We start from the raw sequence: 24,167 nt of genomic DNA, 5'->3' as shown, positions 1-24,167 counted from the left end.
CTGGGACCCGTCCTTCACTCTGGGTGACTGCAGAATGGACATGACAGATTGACAGGATTACAAACATGCAATTCTCCTTTTATCCCCCCATAAGTATGGACTGATGGAGTATTATTATATATTATTATTATAAGATTGAAGAAATTTGACACAAGATACAGCAGGTGACATTACATAGTTAACAGACAGTAAAAAACCCACACCCAAACATGAATGGAGTGCACACACACACACATAAAGGACAATTATTTGAACAGGTAAACGAGACGTGCTGTTTAGGCCAGGTGACTGTTCTATCCTTTAGGATTGAGGTGTGACTCAGCCATGATTCCTATTTATTTTAGAGCAACACTGTGCTACCTATTTAAATTGTATTTCAGCATTATTTGCTAGTTCTAATCCTGGTGAGTCGCAGACTATAAGTTATACATTATTCACAGTGTTTTCCCAGCTACTCACTGAACTTAAATAGTGTAAGGAGGTTCAGGTAAAGCAATAAACCGTGTGTTGTAGTTTAATCCAACTACGTCCAAAAATAACGAGACATGATTGCGACTTTACTCAACAAATTTAAAAAAGGGAGTTTAACAAGTTGTAAACACGACACTGAACTGCATTATGTGGTCTGCTCTGTCGCTGAAAAGCATGATGGGAAATGCAGTCCTTCAATACGCAAACATGAAAATTTACAAATAAATATAAATATAAAATAGAAGGAAATGTGCCGTCTTGCTTTTAACTTCACACATCTTCACACAAACTGCTTTATGTAATTAATTTACTTATTAATATCATTTAAATAAAGAATCTCTACTTTCTTTCTCTCGTGTCAAACATTCTAACAACTAAAACATATACCCATAAATAGAAAATAAATAACCAATAGTGTATACTAAATTAATATGAAACATTTTGTGTAAACAGTTAGACAATTATAGATCACTGTATATTTCAAAGTTACACAGTACAATCGTTTGTTTTTCAGTTTTCAATTAAAAAAAATCTAATTCTTTAACACTTTTATTTGAACGACTGCTGACAATGACAGACGAGGCCTAAGCAAAAGCAAAGTCAAACAGCACCATCTGCTGGTAGAAAGGATACTTTGAAAACTAAACAGTATGTTGGCCTGATTAAATTGAATCAATCTTGGCAGACAAAGACATGCAGAGTCTCACCCGCAGAGCAGCCACGGCAGCTTTGCCCTCCTCGCTCTCCTCGTCCAGCTCGTCATCGCTCCACTCCCAACCGCCGTCCTCCGTCTTGTGCAGGCGGCCACTTGAGCCGGGCACACGTCGCACCTTAACAATGCATTAAAGTCCACATAAAACAACTAAGAGACAATAATTATATGATCTATAATTTGCACACACAGTATCCCCTGAAAACAAAACAGCGCACACAGCTTCATGAAGGGCACACCTTTCTCGATCGCTCTGTTATTGTTGGCCCTTTCTGCAGAAGACGGTCCTGTAAGTACTCATTGTTCTGTGACAGAAAGACAAAAGTTTCTCTTAGGAGGTATGTGGTTTCTTTTTGTAAAATGCACAAGTCTTTGCGGTTCTTCTTTTTTCCAACTGTGGTGCAGGGCTCACCTTGGCTTTTGTAAAGAATTTGTACTTCAGCAGCTCTGCAGCAGTTGGCCTAAATAGGAAAGAGACACAAGGCGCCTTGTTATATTCATTAAACAACAGAGGAATCTGATGGAAAGCAAAAACGAGCACAAACTAAATCTGGGATCAGTTTGTTTGTTTTAAAGGGGTTTAGCGACTGACCTCTTTTCTGGATCTTTCTGTAAACACATGGAGAGCATCTTCCTGAAGGACTTTCCGTACTTCTTCACCATTTCTTTGTCGGTGATGCCCGTCTCCAGACAGGGTGGGTCATTTTGCAACGTCAACATCAGCACCTGCAGACAAGCAAAAGGTCAGCTTCAGTCATTGAACAGACAGAAAATTCAATCAAATGAAAAAGGTAGCAGCTAAGAGTTTAGCTCTGTCCTTTTATCTCTTGAAATAAAGATGGAGATATAATAAGAGCAGAACGGTTACCTTCATCGGTGGGTATTTGTGATATGGTGCAGCCCCTGTGGCAAGTTCAATGGCGGTTATGCCAAAACTCCAGATGTCTGCTTTGAAGTCATAGCCACGAACCTGGGGAATTAAAACAGAACCAACAAACTGTGGGTAAATTGAGGGAGAGAAAGAAAAGAAAAAACTTAATCCACTAAACAAGACAGTTACCTGCTCCATGACCTCTGGAGCCATCCAACACGGTGTCCCCACAAAAGTCTTTCGAACCTTGTTCCTCGTCATGTCTCCTCCTGCAGCTAGAAAGGCACTCACACCAAAGTCTGTGGAGCGTGTGAAATTGTGACAAAAGAAACGTTGGTTAAATTCATTTTCAACAAGTTAGACAAACTACTTTTGTAGTGCACAGTCTGTTCATTTGTCCAGAGTAACCACCATTTTTTTACAGCCTAATTCACCTAACTCCCAATCTCCCACTGCACAAGTTTTTTTCTTTGTAGAGAGAATGCCAAGAGCAGCCGCAGAGAGTCTTGATGGGAGGTGCTCGCTTTCCTCCTCCACTGCACCTGCTGTTAGCCGCCCAACTCCGTCTCTGCCTCCTTGTCTTAGCCACAGCAGTATCAACTCTCAAGCCTCCAGCTTGGCAAGATGTCCAGCTTTTATTTACTTTTTTTTTAACCGGACATCCTTGTCTGACACAAGATGTTGGAGATTGACTCTCTTAATGTGCGTCTTGAAGTATGTTGCTCTCCCTGATGTTCAATGTTTAACAGTCTTAACAAGTAAAAAAAATGCACTTACCTGCAATCTGTACTGAGCCATCATCACCAAGAAGAATATTTCCAGCCTTTAGGTCCCTGGGGATGAAGATAACATTGTCATATTTTCTTGATATTCAGGTTACAGTCGTATCGGAGAGAAGAAAGCACACAATATCTATTTTTAAGAGGCTGATATCACAGGGCTGGGGTTTCACACACACCGATTAATCAATGTCAAAGTGCTCATTTATTAACAGATTGACGATGGCTTTTTCACAGCAGGTGTAAAAAGCTTGTTTAAATTATTTAAAAAGAGTCTTAAACACATAATTGATTATCAAAATCATTGAGGATTACAGCCCAAATCCACTGTCTACACCACGTGTCAAACGCAAGGCCCGGGGCGAGATGTGACCCACCATGTCATTTGATGTGGCCCGCGAGTGATTAATTGGTCTTAAAAATCTGTGTTAAAATAGGTCTATGCTGCTTTAAGGCGTGCGTTGACCATAAACTACATTTCCCGCCACTAGATCGCAGTGTATCACTGTATATGAATCATGCGACGAGTGAAATTGAGATTGAGACTGTGATCGCAGCAGAGTGTGTTCACAAAAGCCACAACCAAAAACAATGTGGCAGTGAAAGCTAGCTTTATTGTGGCTGAAGAAATCACCCGTGCTTCGAAGTCTTTTTCTGACGGTGCGTTTTAGAAGCAGTGCACACGGAAGGTGTGTGAGCAGGTCTGCCCCGACCAGATACAGACTTTAAAATAGTTAGTTTGTCAAGAAACGCCATCGGGGACCAGGTTACATCGATAATGCATCATATTTGTAACTTGAATAAGTAATAAATACAGAAAGTTATTTAGCAATATGTTACGGAGTAGTTAGCTAGTTAGTTATAGTTGGTTACATTTATTCTGTATGACAGTTACAACTGACCCTTTGAGGGTAACCATTATGCTGATGTGGCCCTCAGTGAAAATGAGTTTGAGACCCCTGGTCTACACCACATATTGGCCATTGCACCCAGAGGCTAATTTGTCATCAGATGATCCCTTTCTTGATTAGGAATAAGTGAGTTAGCTCTGGCATCTGACCTTAAACAACAACTGCTCTGTCTACTGAAATACCATCTGACATGGCAACTGTAAAACTATACACATTTTATTGTCTATTTAAAAAAACAACTCCACCATTGATTCAGTGTCCATGAAATTAACTTTGATGTAAAAACCAACCTCATCCATTATTCATCATCAGTGTATGAAATATTAAAGGAGTGAAGTGTAGATCAAACTGCACAGTCATACGCACAGGGACACAGTGATAACCAGTTCATTACAGCCAATAAAGCAACTCACCGGTGAATCTGCCCGTTTTTGTGAAGGTACTCTAACCCCTCTAAGACTTCTTTCAGGATGGAGGCGATACTGGCTTCATCCAACACCCCGGTCTTGTGGTCGCCACGAGAGATGACGTGTTTGATGATGTCCAACACAGAGCCTGAGAAAGGGAAGAAGAAGAGGCAGAGACTTGTCATAAAACCTGCTGATAGAGGGAATCTACAGGTAAAAAACACACACTGGGTAACATCAGTGTTTGAAGAAGTTTATACTAAACAGCAGCACCTGACCTTCAACAGATCAATAATGCTGCATGAGAACAATTAACCTGCTAAATAAACTAGAACTGTTTACTTATGTTGTTTTGTTGTGTTGATCTTCTAGGAGTGGAGAAAAAGTGTTGGGGTCCTGTAAAGCCGCTGCCTCACACAGTGCCATCTCCACATTTCCCAAAATGCAATGACTGACAAGAGACTAGGCATAACTAGACATCGAGATTAAGGCATAGATAAGCTAACAGTTTATCATTTTTTTCTAACACAGAAAAAGTAAGTAAGTTGTTTAAACCACAACAGCAAACTACTCCTTCATTGCTTAACCAAATACTTCACACACAAAAATAACATCATAAGCAACATTTAATGGCTAATTGAATAGTGTCAAGTAATATCATAACCTATTAATAATGTGGTGTTATATCTAACTTTTAGTGTCTACACTGGCACAGTTAGCAAACCGCATTTGGGGGAAAGTTTCCTTCGACTGAATAACATGCCCAGCCTTACAGCCATTTACAATGCTGATTCGTAAAAACATGTTTCAACATGAGCCTATGTGAGATTAAAGAAGAATGGTAGGTCAGAGGAAGTCCTTTCAAAGTCAAGGTGCAGATAAAAAGTTGCTAAGAGCTAAGTCAAGTCAGAGGACGTGTGTATTTTGTTATCTCAGATCTTACCACCACTGAGGAGCTTCATTACCAGCCACAATTCATCCTTGACCACAAAGGAAGTATAGTAAGACACAATGTTCGGATGGTGGCACTGGCTCATCGCCTGGATCTCTTTCTGCAAAAAGGAGTGCGAGAAAAGGTCATACAAGAATGTCGTTTTTTCAAGCTGAGCATTTATCAAAAGCTTCAGCAAAATGTCGTTAAAATGAAACAATTAAGTCTCTGCGACTGCACATCATCACTGACACTCAACACCTCTGTGTCGAAATGAAAAGCCCAATCAGGGACAGGAGTTGAAAATTACTATGTAATCTACGTGCAGTACATCAGATGCACTTTATGTCCACTATGTCTCACTGCATTGTCCCTGATAAAGTCTAAATCAGGAGTACATTCAGTGCAGCATGCTCAGCAAGGGATTGTCCTCTGGATCTTGGGCGAGCCAGTCTTTGTAATTTTCTTTGGTGAGCCAGAGATCTTGGAATTTGTATATCCACGACATTGCTTTTGTTCTCCTTCTTGACGAATGTTACTTGCTCACTGTCTACGTACATCAAGCAACCAAAACAGTAGGTGGTGTCGGAACATAAACATGAACTTAACTTCTCTCTTGCACAAAATTCAAGCACTTTCAAGGGCCTTGAAATCTGTTTTTCAAATTCACAAACAAGGACCTGTGGGAACCCTGAATCTGTGTTTCTTTTAAACACAACTCTTGTGAAGTAGTAGCTGCACTATCTAACCTTTGATCTGACTAAACCCACCCACTTCCTGCACACACGATGAACATCTGGACTCCAAGTGCAGACAAATGCTGTGCTATGATTTCTTACCAGGAGTTCATCCATGCTTGTCTGACACTTTTCCAGGTTGATGCGTTTGATGGCCACCTTCTCCTTCCTGGGCTTGCAATACGCTGCCTGGACAACTGCAGTGGCTCCGCTCCCTGAGGAAAACAGCATTAATAACCAAGATGTGAGAAGATAAAGAAACACAATGTAGGATTTCCACATGACAAATAATGTCATTGAGCTCATTTTGACAATGCATAATCTTACAACATGGTGAATGACACCCCCCGGGTATGATTAAATCACAGTAGTGTAATATTCAGAAGACTTAATCCACATTTAACTGTTTAAAATGCATTAATAACCAAGACGTGAGAAGATACAGCAACACAATGTAGTATTTCCACATGACAAATAATGTCATTGAGCTCATTTTGACAATGGATAAACCTACAACAGGGTGAATGACACCCCCCGGGTGTGATTAAATCACAGTAGTGTAATATTCAGCAGACTTAATCCACATTTAACTGCTTGATGGAACATTGAAGTGAGATGCAACATCACACCAACTTGTTCAAAGATCAGAACAACTCTTCTTCAAGGTTCTTTAGTCTGCTTAGTAAGGGCTAAACAATGCATCTAAAATGGACCATTATTATATCATGCACAATCTATATCTTAAAAAAGATACATATTTCAAAGACTGCTTCAACTGTTTGCTTCATTGTATGGCTGAAACGATTATTTGATTATTGAATCGACTACTAAATTAGTCGTCAACTATTTTGATAATCTATTATCAAAATAAGCTGTGTTTTTTTATATAAAATAAGCTTCATAAATGTAAATATGTTCTGGATTTATCATAAAAACTTAATAAGTTTGGTTTGTGGACAAAACAAGACTTTCGAGAACATCATCATTTCCAGGTTTGGAAAAACACTTTAACATTTTCTGACATTATACGGACCGAACAAGTACTCGATTAATGGGGAACAGCGAGAGATTAATAGACTATATAATAAACGTTACTTGCTGCCCTAATTCAGTGACTAGTGTGAATTGTTCACTTGTCGCATCACACCTTCATGAGAAGATCACCACCCACCCGACAACTGATGAGGAGAAGCACTGTTAGCTAACTTGCGTTAACTAGCCGTTTAGCTTCATGATAACTTTTGAGAAACGCGTCTCCTTTTAGCTCGCCAACTAACTGGAGACTCAGTCGCACAGTTAGTCCCCGGCAATGTAGCAAAGGCTTTGACTGGCCCTCGGCTATCCCCATACATGCACTGCTAACTGTGGTAGCCGACGCCGCCGTGAAGACACGGGCTAAGGTGCTAACTTTAGCAGGCTAAGCTACTCACCTATCACCTCATTGAGTTCGTAGTCATCCTTGTCGATTGACCAGGATTGAGAGGACTGGTCGTCTGCCATGGTGTCACTGTTTGGACGCTGTGAACAAAAGTTCCGAATAAGACACAGAGCTGAATAGAAATGATATCTTAGTGTTTACTCCATTCGGTTCCGGTGATGCTAGCTATCACTGTTCGGCGCTACACCAACTCCTTCCTTCCGCCCCTCTGTCAACACAAGTTGACGCGCGACTGACGCATCGACTTACGTACGAACCTCAGGGGGAGGAGGAACAAATATGCCGCCATCTTGAGTGTGGCAAAGGCGACAAAAAGTTCTCAATCTTTTAAGTTCATGGATAAAATACGAAAAGTCTGGAGCATAAAACTACTGATAGATATGTAACAATGTTTTCCCGTTTATTTGAAATATTTGAGTATTTACTAAATTATATTTTCGTTATTTTATACTTACTACAGTTTTTATTGCAGTATTTTGCCTATTGAAACACTATAGTACTGTGTATACAGCCCCTGTCCATACAATCTAGTGTCTATTGTTTCAAATAGCGGTGTTTAGACAATTTAAATAAAGGTAGCTATTCTGGGCAATAAACAAGTAGACAAACAATATATATTTCAAATTGTACTATCAGTAATAAATGCAAAAGTAGCCATAATACACATTTTTCATGATTATTATATATATTATACTGGAATGATTTGAAATGTTGTGATTTCTATAATATTGGATACTGGCAGGTTTGAAGTGGGTTTACCTACAGCTATTAAATAAATAAAAGAAATGATCTGTTTAGTTTGGTGAAACATCTGAAGACACTGGGTTTGTCATTGATGTGTCCAAGCTGCACCATCTGGATAATACAGAAGAGGATTAGGGCCACATGTAAAACAAATGGAAACAAAATAAGATTAAAAACAACAACAAAAAACAGCCTGATATCTGAGATTAAAGTCAGAATTCAGAGATTAAAGTCAGAATTTGGGGATTAAAGTCACAATTCCACCTATAATTCTAACTACTTCTTCTTCTTTTTATTGTGCCCTATACATGTGTACACATCATGTTTTTATGTAAACAGTGACACCAGTGCACTCTTGTCTTCCAGCCATAGCCACTGGGCTTGAACCTGACATCGTTTATGTCACAACAATGCCTTGTGATATGACAATGATCAAGGAAACTCCCAAAACTATGGATGGCATGCGAGGAAACTTTAAAGAGAGGCCTGTTAGTACTTGTTCTTCAGGCACAGGCACTGTGCAAACACACGTACTGCACCAACACAAACCACTGACAGTTTTTCATTTACACTGGTCTGGATTCAAGAGAGCTCCTTTCCATGAATGATGGATGGTCTTTTATAGCCCAGTTACAGAACTTTTTCTGGACTAATGGTTGAAACATGTGCTCTTCCACAAAATGTGTAGCAAAGATGAACATATTTAGTGTCTCAAGGAATAATTACACTCAAATGACAGTTTAAACTTCGTCTTTTATTCTCAAACATGCATCCACGTTGATATAAATGACATTTCCGTGCCTGTTTCCCCTGAACCAAGTGTATTTTGGATGTGGTTGACAACCCCTGCCCCGAAGCTCATCCCCCTCATGCTGCACTAAAGCTCCACTCATCCCGATGCTGACAGTGCGTCGAGGGTAAGCCAGGCCTGAAAGGGAAGTGCTGAGAGCCACAGGAGCCCCAGATCACATCAGTGACTGCAGTGACACGATCCTACGTGAAAAGGAAAGCAAAAACACTTCGTCTGTCCCTGTTCAGAGTAACCCAATATGCTCAAAGTCACTGTTGTGGACCCTGCTCTCCGCCTTCATGTTTACCTTTATTTAAAATGTGCAGGTCAATCTTTAGAGGGTTTTATTGGACAGTCGTACATGCACACACGGCACAAGTGCAAGGGATCAACAAAATAAACAATAAAGAACAAAGACAGCTGTGCACACACAGTACAGCACTACAAATAAAGTAAAACACATTTTTTAAGAAGTGTTGCTTTCATGTTAGAATAATAAATAATGCACATTCTGCAGTTTATTGCACTTTGGTCTGATGTGATACACTGAGGTCTAGGATTTGGCATAATAAACTTTTAACTGCATTTATAGTTTTCATTAACCACTATGAGACTGGACTTCATAGTCAGAGTGGTCGGAAAATTCCACACTGTATAAATATGACTTGTAAAACCTGATTAAATGATATTGTGAGGCTTTTCCAGGCATCACCATCCACTCCCTGTGCAGGATAACAAAAAAAAAAGCATGGATCAAAGAAACAAAGCTTGTTTAGGGAAATGAAGTAAGACTTTTGACAGAAACCAAACAACCTCCACCATGTGCAAGCACTTTAAGAGAATGAAGCAGAGGGTGGTTCAGACTCAGGCTGTGGGGGGTGGGGTGGGCGGTGTGTGTAAAGAAGAAGAATGCTGGATACATGATACAGTGAGGCGGTGAATAAAGCTGCTTTAGAGGTGTAACCTTGTACCTTGTTGTGACATCAGCAGAACAAGCTCGCATGGCAGCCTTGTCAAACCGGTGTAGGTAGGAGCCTGCAGCGCTGACGCAGCCAGGCACAGAGACACAGAGGGGGGGAGAGAGAGAGGAGTCACCTGCCGCCTTCAGTACCTCATCCTCGGACTCACTTGGTCACCACTCGTCGTCCTCGCGTGTGTCTGCGCTCATGGAAACAAGTAGCTGAAACTCCGTGTGAAAGAAAAGTGAATCAAACCAAGAGAAGCGGAAAGGGGGAAAAATACTGTTTGAGATTGAGAAACAAGACGCAGAGAGTCATCATTAACTATGGAAATGAATGGTGTCAACAAGACAAACGAAGGTAAGACGCGCTTGAAATGATTTGTTTTTCACTTTTAACAACTTTTTTTTTCACTAATTGTGAATATTCACTGTATCGAGCGAAAAGCACCAGCAGATTTGTTTACGGTCTATGGAAAGGTGTGGCCCTGTAATCAAGCCGAGTTTCACCATCGCTGCAAGCAGAAACAAGTTTTTGTCAAATCAATAAGGCACAGAGGACAAACACAAGAACTGCAAACACAGGCGTCCACAGGCTCCTATCTTTTTACCTGCGTTACTTTGCTGCCTTTCTTTCCCCGCCTGCTTTAGGTGGAACCATGTTTGGCTCGGTTTAAATCACAGCGCGCGCCGCCAGTATCGCGATAACGCCGCTAGATGGCGCGCGTAAAGCACACGTTTCTTTCATTTAGGGACCATCGATACCTTCGAGATCATTGTAACCGCCTTTTTCAACAGGAAGTTACAGACAGTCCCTAAGTGAACCTTGGTTCTCAAACTGGGGTACGTGTCCCACCAGTGGAACGCGAGATTCCTCTGGTGGTACTTGGATGAAAATCAGAAAATACTGTTCTACAGCGGCCGGGTTTGTGATATGGGCCACATGGGCAATTGCCAATGGCGGCATTCTCTAGCGGGCGTCACGAGAATGTCATTATGTCATGTGTGGCAAATGGGCACCCTCTACCCCGGGTCTGACCAGGGCGTTATAGAACCCAAGACCATCACCACTTCTGTTCTACTTGTATATACACCAGGGTGTGTGAAACAGCGGTTCTGATGGTCACATGACATGTTTGTTAGCTCACAGCTAGAGCAAGACAAAATAAACACTGCTGAAACAACACAGAGACGGGAAGAAATACAATCCAACTTAAGTTCAAATTTTACTTAAAATTATTATTATTTTTTTTTAAATAGGTAAAGATATAGAAATACACAAGGTTTTTTAAAGGTGCATTATGTAATAAATCTAAAGCCACTGGCCATAAAATCCTCCTAATATGTCACAGAGACTCAGGAATAATGTTCATATAACAAACTGAACTCGCCAACAACAACAGTACAGCCAAAATATTTGCATTAAAAAAAATATTTTGCAGACTGCAAACCATGTTTTGGCATGTGGCGCCACCTACCGCCGTCAACCAATCATTGCAGTCAGTAGAGTCTCAGCTGCCAAGCAACCACGGGTTGCCAGTTACGACAGAAAACGAAACCTAAAAGACCTTGGCATTTTGAATTTGAGTGTAGTAACTGTTTTTGGCCACATTCTTACATATGGCACCTTTAACTATTAAAATCCAGAGGTGAAAATAATAAATGACTACTTGCGTTGCTGTAAGTAGGGTGTGAGTAGGTTTTTTGTGTACTTTTTTTAAAAGTAATTTTTAATTAGAATAGTATAGAATATATTAGTATAGTATATACATATATACTAATTGTTAGTATAATTAGTATATATATGTATGTATATATATATATGTATGTGTATACAGTATGTATATGTATACATAATGACATTTTTAGACCAGTACTTTTATTTGTACTTAAAGTAAAATGTTATCGTAATAGTGGTACTTTTTCGACCTTTGGTTAAAATGTAGAGTATCTGTCCTCTAAAGTTGCCATCAGAAATATCTAACAAAATTAAAGAAATCCCCCCCAAAAAATATACAAAAAGTGGAGAAAGCCTCTGAACGACAGTCCAGACGAAGTACGTGCGCTGTGTGTGGGTCAGCTGCTGCTGCTGCTGCTGCTGCTGCTGCTGCTGCTGCTGCTGCTGCTGCTGCTGCTGCTGCTGCTGCTGCTGCTGCTGCTGCTGCTGCTGCTGCTGCTGCTGCTGCTGTGGCAGGGACACGCGTAAAAGTGAACTTTGACTCCGGATGGTTGACGCCCTGTCGCGCAGTGGTCGCTCGGCGCTGCTGTGCGCTGATAACAACAACAACAGCAGCAGGAACAGCAGCAGCAGCAGCAGCAGTAACAGTGTGGAAGAGGAGCAGCTGAAGAGAGAATCATGGAGTGTGTGCGCGGAGGAACTGAAGCCGACGAAACGCAGCGCCGCGTCAGGAACCAGAAGACCATCCAAATGAACGTGAAGCTGCTCGGTAGGCTGCTGCACCCACATCTGTAGACCTGTACTGCTGTTTAATGTGTCAACTGGATCAGTCTGTCTTGGACACGTCTTATTTCGAGGCCACTTTATTAGGTACACTGCTGCTTGAATGTCTAACTTCGGTGCATTTAGAGATGTAGATTAGATCGACTTGACCTGTGAAGTTGAAACTGACCATCAGAATGAGGAAGAAATGGGCAACACTAATCCACATGTGCATTATTATCTAACTAGACCAGGCAGGGCCGTTTGTAGCTGTTTGGGGGCCCTTTGCGAGATACTATTTGGGGGCCCCTACTTTTTCAAACATGAGGTAGAGATTCCTTCTTACATGCTTTGCAAATATATGCATTACGAATGCATCCAACACATGCAAATAAAGACAGATACTTTTAATTCTCAAAAATATAATAAAATACGAGTCTGAACTTGCAGTTTGGGGGCCCCCTGGTGGCTGTGGGGCCCTTTGCAGCTGCATAGTCCGCCTATAGCAAAAAAACGGCGACCAGCGAGACCAGGGGTCTGCAAACTTTAGGATGAAAAGAGACATTTTAGTCGCCCTTTACACCCAAATAAAATTCATTTGGAGCCGCAAAAAACCCCACAAAATGAAGATAACGTATAAAGGTTTTTAGACGGATATACTACATACAATAGCACTAGTTTTTTTTTTCATTTATGAAATTTCTGTACAACCAAACGTTCAGTTTATACCCAGCCTCTTATAAATAAAGTGGAGTAAAATGAAAAGACATTGATGGAGACCTAGTTCTTCCATTGTTTCATTGTTTGTGGCAAATTAATGAAATTAAAATGAACCCACTTTAGAATAAATGAAGCAAATATTTGGATTGTATGTAGTTCATGCTCGAGAAAACCTGCCTGGCATAAAAAAAACAAAGGTATGTGGATGCGAATATGGGCAGGACATGCAAATGTGTACTAATATTGCATTTTACATCATCGTTGGATGTGATACACAAAATATTAAAATACTTTTATTTGTCGCCTTGATCTCCAAAGCTACAAGGACCCAGTAATCTTCATCCTGCTTCATGTAAAAACATCCTGATGTCAGTTTTCAAGCAGTGATCTCGCCGTTATCTGCTACAAAAAAACAAAAAACTGTCAAAACTGTGATGTGCTCCAATATTCATTCTAACAATGGAAAAACTATAGGACCACACGGGTTGGTGTTGTGGTTTTGCAGCAAGAAGACCCGGGTTTGTGACAACAAGTGCCTTTCTGCATGGAGTTTGCATGTTCTCCCCGTGTGTTTGTGTATGTGTGGGTTTTCGCCGGGTTCTCCGGTTTCCTCCCACAGTCCAAAAACATGCAACACGAGGTTTAGGCAAATTGGACGCTCTAAATTGACCGTAGGTGTGAGTGTGAGAGTGGATGGCTTCTGGGTATGGAAATAAATAGTAAAATATCCACAAGTTATAACAAGTTGGGTGTTTTGCTTGAGACTGCTGTGATCATGCGGACTTAAAGCTCAGTAGATCGGAAGGAACATTAAGTTTTATTTTTCTATGTTTAAACTCTCTGTCCCCTTGTGGTTTCTCAGGCATGGAGGGCGACCCCAAAATCAAGTTCCTCCTGGACGGCGGGGATCTCCTCAAAGTGCGGTCCTCGCACTGGAAGAAGACGCGCTACTACAAACTACAGGAGGACTGCAAGACCATGTGGCAGGAATCCAAGAAGACCTTCAAGTCCAAACAGACCTGTGAGTGCTGCCCCAGCATCCAGACGACATGTGTGTGAGCCCAATCTAGCAAAGAAGTGACTCATATCTGTGTCAGGCAGGCAGACCTTTACAAAAGTCAAAGACTTATCATATGGCTATAAAAGATCATTTCTGTCTGAAAGACCTTGGTATTATCGTCCACATCTGCGTTAGTCATGATAGCACTGGTGTTTGTGGAGCTTTGGTGCGGAGGAGTGGTTTTAAATTACGCTGCTTGTATTTTTTTTTTTGCTGTGTCTTTAGTGTCTTTATTGCTCTAGCTGTATCTGATAACACGAGCGCTGCACACCGGTGAGCTCAAACTTCAGGAAAAGCTCAGTTTCTTCGACAAACTTAAGTGTAAAGTAAAGTGCAAACAGGAGGCTGATGTTTGCCAAGCAGGCAGGTCTGACAGAGAGTTTATTATCGGGGACTAGACAAACCCAATCAGGACCTAACGGTCAGGAAGTCCTCAATTAAACACAATACGCCGAGTACAATGTAACACATGTGGCTTTCCCATTGTCTTCAGTCTCGCTTGACGAAATCGCCGCGGTGAACCTTGGCCGACAGTCGGAGGGTTTGAGGAAGTACACGGAGGAGCATGTGGAGGGCCGCTGCTTTTCCATCATGTTCAAGGGTCGTCGCAGGAACCTGGACCTCATCGCCAGCTCTGAGGAGGAGGCCAAGCAGTGGGTCCACAGCCTGGAGAAGCTCATCAAGCACATGAGCAACCTCAGCCCGCAGCAGAAGACCGAGCAGTATCCTTCTCCTGGTAGGGATAGAGCTGCTGGCCACTAATTATCCGGATAAAGCTTTGATGAGCGCTATAACAAAAGGGTTAATAACATTTACGAGTAGTTTTCTGACCATGAAGATGATTTTAATAAATTCAGTTAACTAGAGCTGCAACTCACGATTCTTCTCGGAATCGATTAATCTGTCGATTATTTTCTCAATGAATCGTTTGGTCCATGACGATGTTCTCGAATTACTCAGTTAAAGGTGCCATATGTAAGAATGTGGCCAAAAACTGTTACTACACTCAAATTCAAAATACCGAGGTCCTTTAGGTTCAGGTTTTCTGACGTAACTGGCAACCCGTGGTTGCTCGGCAGCTGAGACTCTACTGACTGTAATGATTGGTAGACAGCGGTAGATTTGATTTCAACATGATTTCAAAACATAAACATGATTTGCAGTCTGCAAAAGATTTTTTTTTAATGCAAATATTTTGTCTGTACTGTTGTTGTTGGTGAGTTCAGTTTGTTATATGAACATTATTCCTGAGTCTCTGTGACATATTAGGAGGATTTTATGACCAGTTGCTTTAGATTTATTACATAATGCACCTTTAATACAGCGTTACGGATATTCATTTATATTTAAAAGTGACACACTATAGCTTTAGCTTTTTCACTCGGGAGTAAAAATCAGTCTCATTATCTGACATTTATTGCACTAATTGTTGATATTGGCCAATTTTGATAATATGTGATGATGTTTGTTGAGCATGAGGTTATTAACGATGCAGTATCAAAAACGTCCTTACATCAAACGCTTCAGTTGGATCTTAGCCTGCCTGAGGAAAGCCGACAAGAACAAAGATGAAAAGCTGAGTCAGTCAGAACTGAAAAACTTCCTCCGCCTCATCAACATCGAAGTGGACGACGACTACGCAGAAATGATCTTCAAGGTGATGCCTGTTTTTTTTTTTTTTTTGTAGTAGTAGTAGATGTCATGAGAAACTGCAACTAAACCCCCATCCTCTTCATCCGTAATCCATAATTCCACCGTCCTATATCCTCATACAGAAATGCGACAAGTCAAAATCGGGATACCTGTCCGGAGAGGAGATTGAACATTTCTACGACCTGTTGACCCACCGCGAGGAAATCACCGTGATCTACGGAACCTACGCCAAAACCGCCGGCTTCATGACTCCTGAGAACCTGGTGGAGTTTCTGATGAAAGAGCAGAGAGAGAAAGCCACGCTGGCAGAGGCTCACAGGATCATCGAAAACCACGAGCCGGACGAGAACGGTCAGTAACCTCATGCCATTTGTCTTTAAATCATTGGTGATATCAATCACTTCTTTATGGAATTTATGTGTTTCTTTCTTATTATAACTTCTTTTAAATCCTGAATCTGGATCTACGTCTGAACCACCACCAAAATCTGATCATTCCTTGAGCCCTAACCTCAGAAAATTTTAACATTGTTGCGTTTTAAGTTATGCTGTTCACAGATAAACAACCATAGCGGAGGTAATTGCAGCTTCTAGCTTTAAAATCATTGTGATGGGTCACTGAGAGTTGATCCTTTGGTGTCGAGACACCGTGAGAAGTGTTCACCTTAATGATAGTCGGAGAGTCAAACTGGCAGAATCAGGCCCAGTTTGATTTTAATTGTTGGTCGTCGGATTTAAAGTAATAGTAGGGACCAGACGTTTGACCACAGGTGACTGCTGACTCTGTGGGTGGCACCTGCATTTGTGCCAGTGTTCCGCACTGGTGAGTAATTTCAGATTAAACAGCCGTGACTTTGTGAGCTAATGTGTAACTTCAGTGGGGCGGTGCTACCTGTGCAGCCACGAGTGAAACTTCCAACCCTTCAAGAGAAAAACACAACAACCTAAAAACATAACGACAGACACGCAGCATTATCACTAACCAGTGTCAGGCCTTTCACACAGAATCTAGACTTTAAAAACGTCTGCTAATGATAACATCATTTTGGCTGTTGGCTAACGTCCTGTATGTTTCTCCTCCTTACTTCACTTCCTGAATATTCACTGACAAACACTTGTTTACTGTGTGGTACAGAAAAAGGGAACACAACATGGTGTCAGGGTACAGAGCTATATAGCTTATCTTCAACTTAGCTTTTAGCTCCTGACAGCAGCTTTACTGTCATTAAACACCGGGAACTTTAAATACAAGCACTTTGCAATGATTACCATTAATTCAGTGATGTTTGCGCATAAAGTAAAATATAAAATGCACATTAAATGTATCACGTTATATTAAATTAGGTTTGGAAAATCTATTACTTAGCTAAAAGTAAATCTCACTCTCTTTAGCTTCAAGTTAGCTATTAGCTCCTGGCAACAGCTTTACTGTAAATATTAAACACCGGGAACTTTAAATACAAGCACTTTGCAATGATTACCATTAATTCAGTGATGTTAGTGCATAAATATAAAATGTACATCAAATGTATCACGTCATATTAAATTAGGTTTGGACCATCTGTCACTTGGCTGAAAGTAAATCTCACTCTCACTCATCATTTACCGCTTTATCCTCCACATGAGGGTCACGGGGGGTCGCTGGTGCCAATCCCAGCTGACATAGGGCAGAAGGCGCTACGTCAGCTCAAATCTGATTCATTTTGTTTTAGTCTTTTCAAGGATCTTTCGGATCTTGGACTTGAAGGAGGTTTTATTGGCTTAAATTGAATATAGCGCCCATAAATGTCTATGTAATTGCTACTAGTGCTGGTACAAGTCCAGAGTCCTTTCTGTTATGCGTTTCCATCATGGTACAGTTTGGAACAGTAAAGCCCTCAGTCAGGCTCGCGTACCTTTACACCGTGGGTCTACCATAACTCTGGTACCCCAAGGAAAGGGTACTGAAAAGTGGATCGGTTGGGCTTATTTTGGTACTCTTTCTAATGAAAATGCAAATAAATATGTACCGTGCAATAACAAACCAAAGCAAACCAAACATTATGCCATAATGCCCTTTGCTTGCATCACATCAGCTGCTTTTTTTACACCCTTTTGTGTAACTTTCAGTCAAGGCCAAGAAGCTGCTGTCCATGGACGGCTTCATCATGTACATGCACCATCCAGAGGCCTTGGTCCTAAACTCAGACCACGGGGACGTGCACCAGGACATGAGTCAGCCCCTCAATCACTACTTCATCTCCTCCTCGCACAACACCTACCTCATGGAGGATCAGCTCAAAGGGCCCAGCAGCACAGAGGCTTACGTCAGGTGAGGATCCTCATGTGAGCACTTTAAGAGTCTGCTCTTGAAACGCTGTAATAACCATTTAATGTAGAGTCCTAACCATCAGCTCCAGCTCCGGCAAGGTTACATTAAGTTAAGTCAAACCTGATTTGCCTTTAAAAATTGTCGTCTCTTTGTGAAACTAAGTGCAGCGTAGAAAATCAGTTTCCTGTTCACGCTGCTACAGTATGCACAGTGTACCTGGACAGTCATGTGATACATGTTTCTTTAGGTGTGTTAATATGTAGTGATGTAGTCGTGTGGATGTAGCCTCAGTCACTAACGGTGGACGTGTCTCTCAGAGCTCTGCTGAAGGGCTGCCGATGTGTCGAGCTGGACTGCTGGGACGGATCAGACGGCGAGCCACAGATCTACCACGGCTTCACGCTCACTTCCAAGATCCTCTTCAAAGATGTCATCGAGGCCATCAAGGAGAACGCATTTAAGGTGCGTTTGGGTTGTGTCGTATTTGGTTGTTGCGTCGAAAGCATTATGCTATAGTTTCCTTGTAAAAGCTCGCTCCTTTCTGTCCTCAGACGTCCGATTACCCTGTGATCATCTCCTTGGAGAACCACTGCAACGTGGAGCAGCAAAAAGTTATGGCCCATCACATGAACTCCATCCTGGGCAGTGCACTCGTCACCGCTCCCCTGGAGGACGGCATGCCCACAGATTTCCCATCTCCTGAGGTCAGTATTCACTCAAAGCTGCTTTACAGCACAGGTTTTGCCTTTGTCTTTAACTAGGGCTCTCACGGGGATGCAGGGGAAAAAAAGTCAAGGCCCTTGAAAGTTCTTGAAAATCGGCCATTAAAGGTGCATTATGTAATAAATCTAAAGCAACTGGCCATAAAATCCTCCTAATATGTCACAGAGACTCAGGAATAATGTTCATATAACAAACTGAACTCACCAACAACAACAGTACAGCCAAAATATTTGCATTGAAAAAAATATTTTGCAGACTGCAAATCATGTTTATGTTTTGAAATCATGTTTTGACATGTGGCGCCACCTACTGCAGTCTACCAATCATTGCAGTCAGTCAAGTCTCAACTGCAGAGCAACCACTGGTTGCCAGTTACGTCAGAAAACAAAACCTAAAAGACCTCTGTATTTTGAATTTGAATGTAGTAACTGTTTTTGACCACATTCTTACATATGGCACCTTTAATAGAAAGAAGTTGATTTAGAACGTTGAGTTTTAATTACCAGCGTCGTCTTGCTCCATCGATGACGTGAGATTCCATGCGGAACAATGAGTGGGTAACGTTAAGCAAGATTAGGTGAGCAAATTATGTGATGCCTTGGAAAGAAAATGACAAAGACTGGTTTTGAACAAGATCCCAAGGACCATCACTTTTAATGTTTGCCTTTAAAGCTCTTCATGATCTTGCCCCATCTTATTTATCTGAGCTTTTAACTGTTCGTGATCCAGGTAGAGCTCTGAGGTCAAACAACCAAATGTTGCTGGAAGTGCCCAGGTCAAAATATAAACACTGGGGTGATCGAGCCTTTGCTGTTGCTGCTCCCAGGCTCTGGAATAAACTCCCTGTTGAGATGCGTCTTATCTCTGACCTGGGCCTCTTCAAATCAAGGCTAAAAACCTATTTATTTAGGATGGCTTTTAATACCGAGTAGTATGGTGACACTTTTTATCTTTTGTCTTCTTATCTTTTATCTGATTCTATCTTATTTTATTTTGCACTATTTTATTGTTTTTATTGTTTTTAATTACTTTTATGTGTTTCCTCTTTATTTATTTATTTCTTGTAAAGCACTTTGGATCACCGAAAGGATTGTTGTAAAGGGCTGTATAAATAAAGTACATTTACATTTACATTTACATCACTTGTCCTGACGCAGAGCGCCCTGCAAATCAATCAAAGTGGACGCCAACGGCGAAGTGGCTCTTACAAGTTGCCCTCCCATTCGGTCCTTGTATTTGAGAGAATTGATCCTGGAAAGCCATTGAAAAGTCCTTGAATTTGATCTCAAACAAGGTGTGGGAACCCTGTTAACCCAAGGAAAGACATTTAATAGGTACAGCAGCGTCTTGTAGGCTTGCAGACCTGGGAATTGAGCCCCTGTCTGCTGTTACAGGAGCTCTCAAGTGTGTTAAGTGCAAGCTCATAAGGCTTGTGTTGCTAATTTTATCCCAACTGTTGGAGCAGCAAAAGGTTGTACAGTTCCTTCGTGACTTCCTGTACGTGTACATTAACTTCCAGGAATTAAGAGGGAAGTTCCTGATCAAAGGGAAGAGGTTAAACAAACTGGAGGCCTGCTATAGCGCTCAGGCAGAGGCAGAGCTGACCGACGTGACAGAGGAGGACGAGTCAAATGATGAGGACGAGGAGAAGGAGAAGGAGAAACCCAAGGTTGGATTTACATGCCGATGACAGAATAATAGATAGGAAAAAAAAAAAAGCTGAATTTTTTACTTACCTGTGAGTTTTTTTTCTCCACACGTACAAGAAAAAGAAGCTGAAACTGGCAAAAGAGTTGTCCGACATGGTGATCTACTTCAAGAGCGTCCACTTCAACGGCTTTGACGACGCCATGAAAAACCTCAGCTTTTACGAGATGTCGTCGTTCAAGGAGGGAAAGGCCGTGGGGCTTTCAGAGGAGTCAGGTGACCTGATTTATATTAAATATTGGTTTTCTCACACCAATATTTTGGGATTGAATATGAAAAAAAATGTTGTTGTTATTCCATGTCAAATTTCCGTACCTAATAATAATAAGTACGCCTGACTCATGTTTGGCTATGTTGAGGCATGCAAAAACAAGATATGATCTCAGGTGGAGCTCATTCCCTGTGTCTATGTTGTGATTTTAGAGGCTGGTGCTTATTTAATGAATTAAGTGACACAACAAATATAACCAAACATAAATACGAGAGCAGAAAGTTGCTCCACGTTTGACGGCAAGAAAGAAAAACAATTGATTTCACAACGAGATAGATCGGGAAATGGGTATCAAAGTCGAGATATCGGTGTCTGTGCCAAATCGAAAACGATGAATCAATACCGAGCCCCGAGTGAAATCAGATCCTGTGTTTGCACTGGACGTCCGTCTGTCCTGCTCATGACCAGAGCATTTGCTTTTTAAATCTCACAGTCTTTGTACTTTTCCACAGCAAATCTCTACGTCCGTCACAACGCGCACAAGGTGAGCCGCATCTACCCAGCGGGCTCAAGGACCAACTCGTCCAACTACAACCCAGTGCCACTGTGGAACTCCGGCTGCCAACTCGGTACCTGCCGCTCACACAAACGAGGGAAATAAAAACATAAATATAGCTGAAAATGTTAATGTTAAAAAAAAAACAACTTTTCAGTGGCCTTAAACTTCCAGACGTCCTGCTCGGAAATGGACGTGAACCAGGGCAGATTCCTGATTAACGGGAAGAGCGGCTACGTCCTGAAACCGGCGTACATGAGGGACATAGACACGGAGTTTGACCCCATCACACTGACACGTGGAGATTGGCTGAAGCACAAGATGCTCCATGTCATGGTGAGGACAGTGAATACACACACACACACACACACACACACACACACACACACACACACACACACACACACACACACACACACACACACACACGTCATGTTCTCCATTAAAAAATCCTAAAGACTTTTTTTTGGTTTGTTCTTGATGATGATTTATCACCACCTGTCATCAGATTATATCAGCGCAGCAGCTCCCCAAAGTGAACAAGAAGAAATCCTCCATCGTGGACCCGATGGTTACGGTGGAGGTGTACGGAGTGCCGGCAGACGTCGCCAAGAAGGAAACCCCGACTGTTGAAAACAATGGTACGTCTACATCCACCATTACTGTACTGTATTTACTGTGTGTCTCAAAAGGCAGAAACGGATCTCTCTCTATCTACATATATATACACACACACACATATATACACATATGTGTATATATATGTGTATATATGTATACATGTATATACATACACACACATATATATACATACATACACATATACATATATATACACACGCATATATACACACATATACACATACAGTACAGACCAAAAGTTTGGACACACCTTTCCATTTACTTGAATGAGGAAGTGTGTCCAAACTTTTGGTCTGTACTGTATATGTGCATATATATGTATACACATATATATATATATATACATATAAGTGTATACATATATACATACATACACATATATATACATACATACACATATATATACATACATACACATATACATATATATACATACATATACATACATACACATATACATACATACACATATATACACATATACATATACATATATATATATATATATATATATACAATAACGTTCTGAACCTGAAAGTGACGACGCAGCATGACAGTGAAACCAGTGAAAACAGTGTTTCTCCGTATGTCGCTTCAGGTTTTAACCCCTCGTGGAACGAAAGCTTCCAGTTCGAGGTGTACGTGCCAGACCTGGCGCTGGTGCGCTTCGTGGTGGAGGACCACGACTCCACGTCTGACAACGAGTTTGTCGGACAGTACACGCTTCCCTTCAACAGCTTGAAAATGGGTGAGTCGGCGGCTTCGGGGCTGCGGATTGATTGCCGTGTTTATCGGAGTACACACAACCGACCAGTTTGACCATTGACAGATACTCACATTAGAAAGTGTGCACATCTGGGACTGTTTACAAACAAACATTTTAAAGTCTGACCTGAAGCAGTCACATGGTAAAGTTTAAGCTTACGATTCTGTGCGGAATCCGAGCTTGGATGTGGTCAGATAATGAAATTTATCAGATGAGGAAAGTATGGCTTAGTGTTGAAAATTCATCACCAAAAATGGACATGTATCAAACAATAATAATAATAATAATAATACATATTTTTTTCAATTTTTTTGAAAGGAATTATGTGTCCAAATCCTACCGCACCCCTTTTTCCCTCAGCCACGGTAAACTCTAATGGACTCTACACAAACGGACACCAGTTAAGATAAGATAAAACGGACAAATTCAACACAGTAGAGTTTAAAAATGAATACCACAGTTAAAAAAACAGAAAAAGATGGCTTAACATGCAAATGGAAAACAATACAAAATGTTCCACAATGGGCGTTTAAATCCACTGAGTGGTAAGACGTGGAGACGTATGGCAAACCGTTTTAACATTTAATAGCTAGACTGGATATTTATTACAGATATCTGTAATTCAGTTCTTCCTATGCACAATGACATTCTTCCTATCCACAATGACATTCTACCGAGGACAAATTACCTCACTTCAGTGTGGTTTCGTTTCAATTACCGTAATGTTATTATTATTATTAAAACGGCTTGCTATAGGAGACGTCTCTACTCCACACTACTGCATAAAGAGTGTCACATGACTGACTGCTGCCTCTCTGTGCTCCCACACAGGATACAGACATGTGCCTCTGCTCAACAAGAATGGAGACCGTCTCCCTTCAGCTGGACTCTTTGTACACATAATGGTCGTTGATGCTAAGTGATGCTAGGTCGCAGACTGGAATGTCGCGCCGCAGGGAAACTGGAACCTCCGTGATGCATCTGTGCCTTAGCTATTTTTAGTTTGATTTTATGAACTTGTTTTTTTTTTTTTTGACCCTGTAGTTTCAGTTCCTGATTCAAATGTATTGGCTTTGTTTTAGAAAGTTGAACAACTACTGCAAAGGTAACACTACGTTCGTCACGACCAGTGAAAGGTAAAGATGGTTCAGTATCTGGAGAAGAGTTTTTCCAGGTGGCGTCTCAGGCTTTATATTACTCCGGATAAACAGTTTTAAATGGTTTTTTTTTCTTCTTTTTAAATGAGTTGCACTACAGTTAAACAATGTTTAGTTTGCAATGGCATTGCTTTTATTTTCCTTCAGAAAGCTTGCTGTTGTTCTGTCTATTTAAATCTACTCATTCCAATGACCATTTTAAAAATTCTGGACAAACTTAAGTCAACGATAGAATCTCATGCTTTGTCTTCATCAGTCATTTTAGCCAGCGAGTATGATTCTTGCTCATGTAACATCATCTACTTAAATCTTTTTATAACACAAACATGCGTCTGTCATTATTTCCTCCTCCCCCCCCCACACACATACAGATAAGACCTGGCACCTCTGTGAGGACGTACCATAAAACAATCTTCTACTACTACAGCTGCGTCATGGTCAATAACTGGTTTTTACTATTTAACGACAATAGT

General features: G+C 41.1%; 2 protein-coding genes across 3 annotated transcripts in view; one reads left to right on the top strand and one right to left on the bottom strand.

Annotated features, from left to right (window-relative positions):
* The window catches only part of LOC310927760 (serine/threonine-protein kinase OSR1-like), an 11,609-nt gene extending 4,226 nt beyond the window's left edge, over positions 1 to 7,383 (bottom strand). The window contains exons 1-12 of one of the 2 annotated variants that reach the window (XM_083890145.1): positions 7,250 to 7,383; positions 5,922 to 6,034; positions 5,095 to 5,203; positions 4,158 to 4,299; positions 2,832 to 2,887; positions 2,244 to 2,353; positions 2,052 to 2,153; positions 1,776 to 1,909; positions 1,596 to 1,644; positions 1,423 to 1,488; positions 1,179 to 1,301; positions 1 to 27 (exon numbers count right to left, since the gene is read on the bottom strand). The exon at positions 1 to 27 is cut by the window's left edge and continues 9 nt beyond it. In XM_083890145.1, the coding sequence (XP_083746271.1) occupies positions 1 to 27; positions 1,179 to 1,301; positions 1,423 to 1,488; positions 1,596 to 1,644; positions 1,776 to 1,909; positions 2,052 to 2,153; positions 2,244 to 2,353; positions 2,832 to 2,887; positions 4,158 to 4,299; positions 5,095 to 5,203; positions 5,922 to 6,034; positions 7,250 to 7,319 (1,101 nt within the window). In that variant the 5' untranslated portion in view covers positions 7,320 to 7,383. Of the gene's footprint in view, positions 28 to 1,178; positions 1,302 to 1,422; positions 1,489 to 1,595; positions 1,645 to 1,775; positions 1,910 to 2,051; positions 2,354 to 2,831; positions 2,888 to 4,157; positions 4,300 to 5,094; positions 5,204 to 5,921; positions 6,035 to 7,249 lie in introns of both variants that reach the window. The other variant, XM_083890144.1, reaches the window with a different exon arrangement.
* Positions 7,384 to 12,041: 4,658 nt separating this feature from the next.
* On the top strand, positions 12,042 to 23,927 carry LOC310927755 (1-phosphatidylinositol 4,5-bisphosphate phosphodiesterase delta-1-like). The gene is made up of 15 exons (XM_083890139.1): positions 12,042 to 12,196; positions 13,772 to 13,930; positions 14,463 to 14,691; positions 15,497 to 15,626; positions 15,745 to 15,973; positions 17,731 to 17,932; positions 18,250 to 18,394; positions 18,484 to 18,636; positions 20,175 to 20,324; positions 20,422 to 20,578; positions 21,086 to 21,202; positions 21,287 to 21,465; positions 21,638 to 21,770; positions 22,370 to 22,519; positions 23,369 to 23,927. Exons 1-15 carry the CDS (start codon positions 12,106 to 12,108, stop codon positions 23,458 to 23,460), a joined length of 2,316 nt encoding a protein of 771 aa, XP_083746265.1. The 5' UTR covers positions 12,042 to 12,105; the 3' UTR covers positions 23,461 to 23,927.
* The last annotated feature ends 240 nt before the right edge of the window (positions 23,928 to 24,167 follow it).

Source organism: Microchirus variegatus (genome assembly GCF_963457635.1).
Source record: "Microchirus variegatus genome assembly, chromosome: 5".
In the NCBI taxonomy this organism is placed as follows: Eukaryota; Metazoa; Chordata; class Actinopteri; order Pleuronectiformes; family Soleidae; genus Microchirus; species Microchirus variegatus.
Note: the sequence above shows the minus strand (reverse complement) of the source record. Positions and strands in the feature narration are given on the sequence as shown.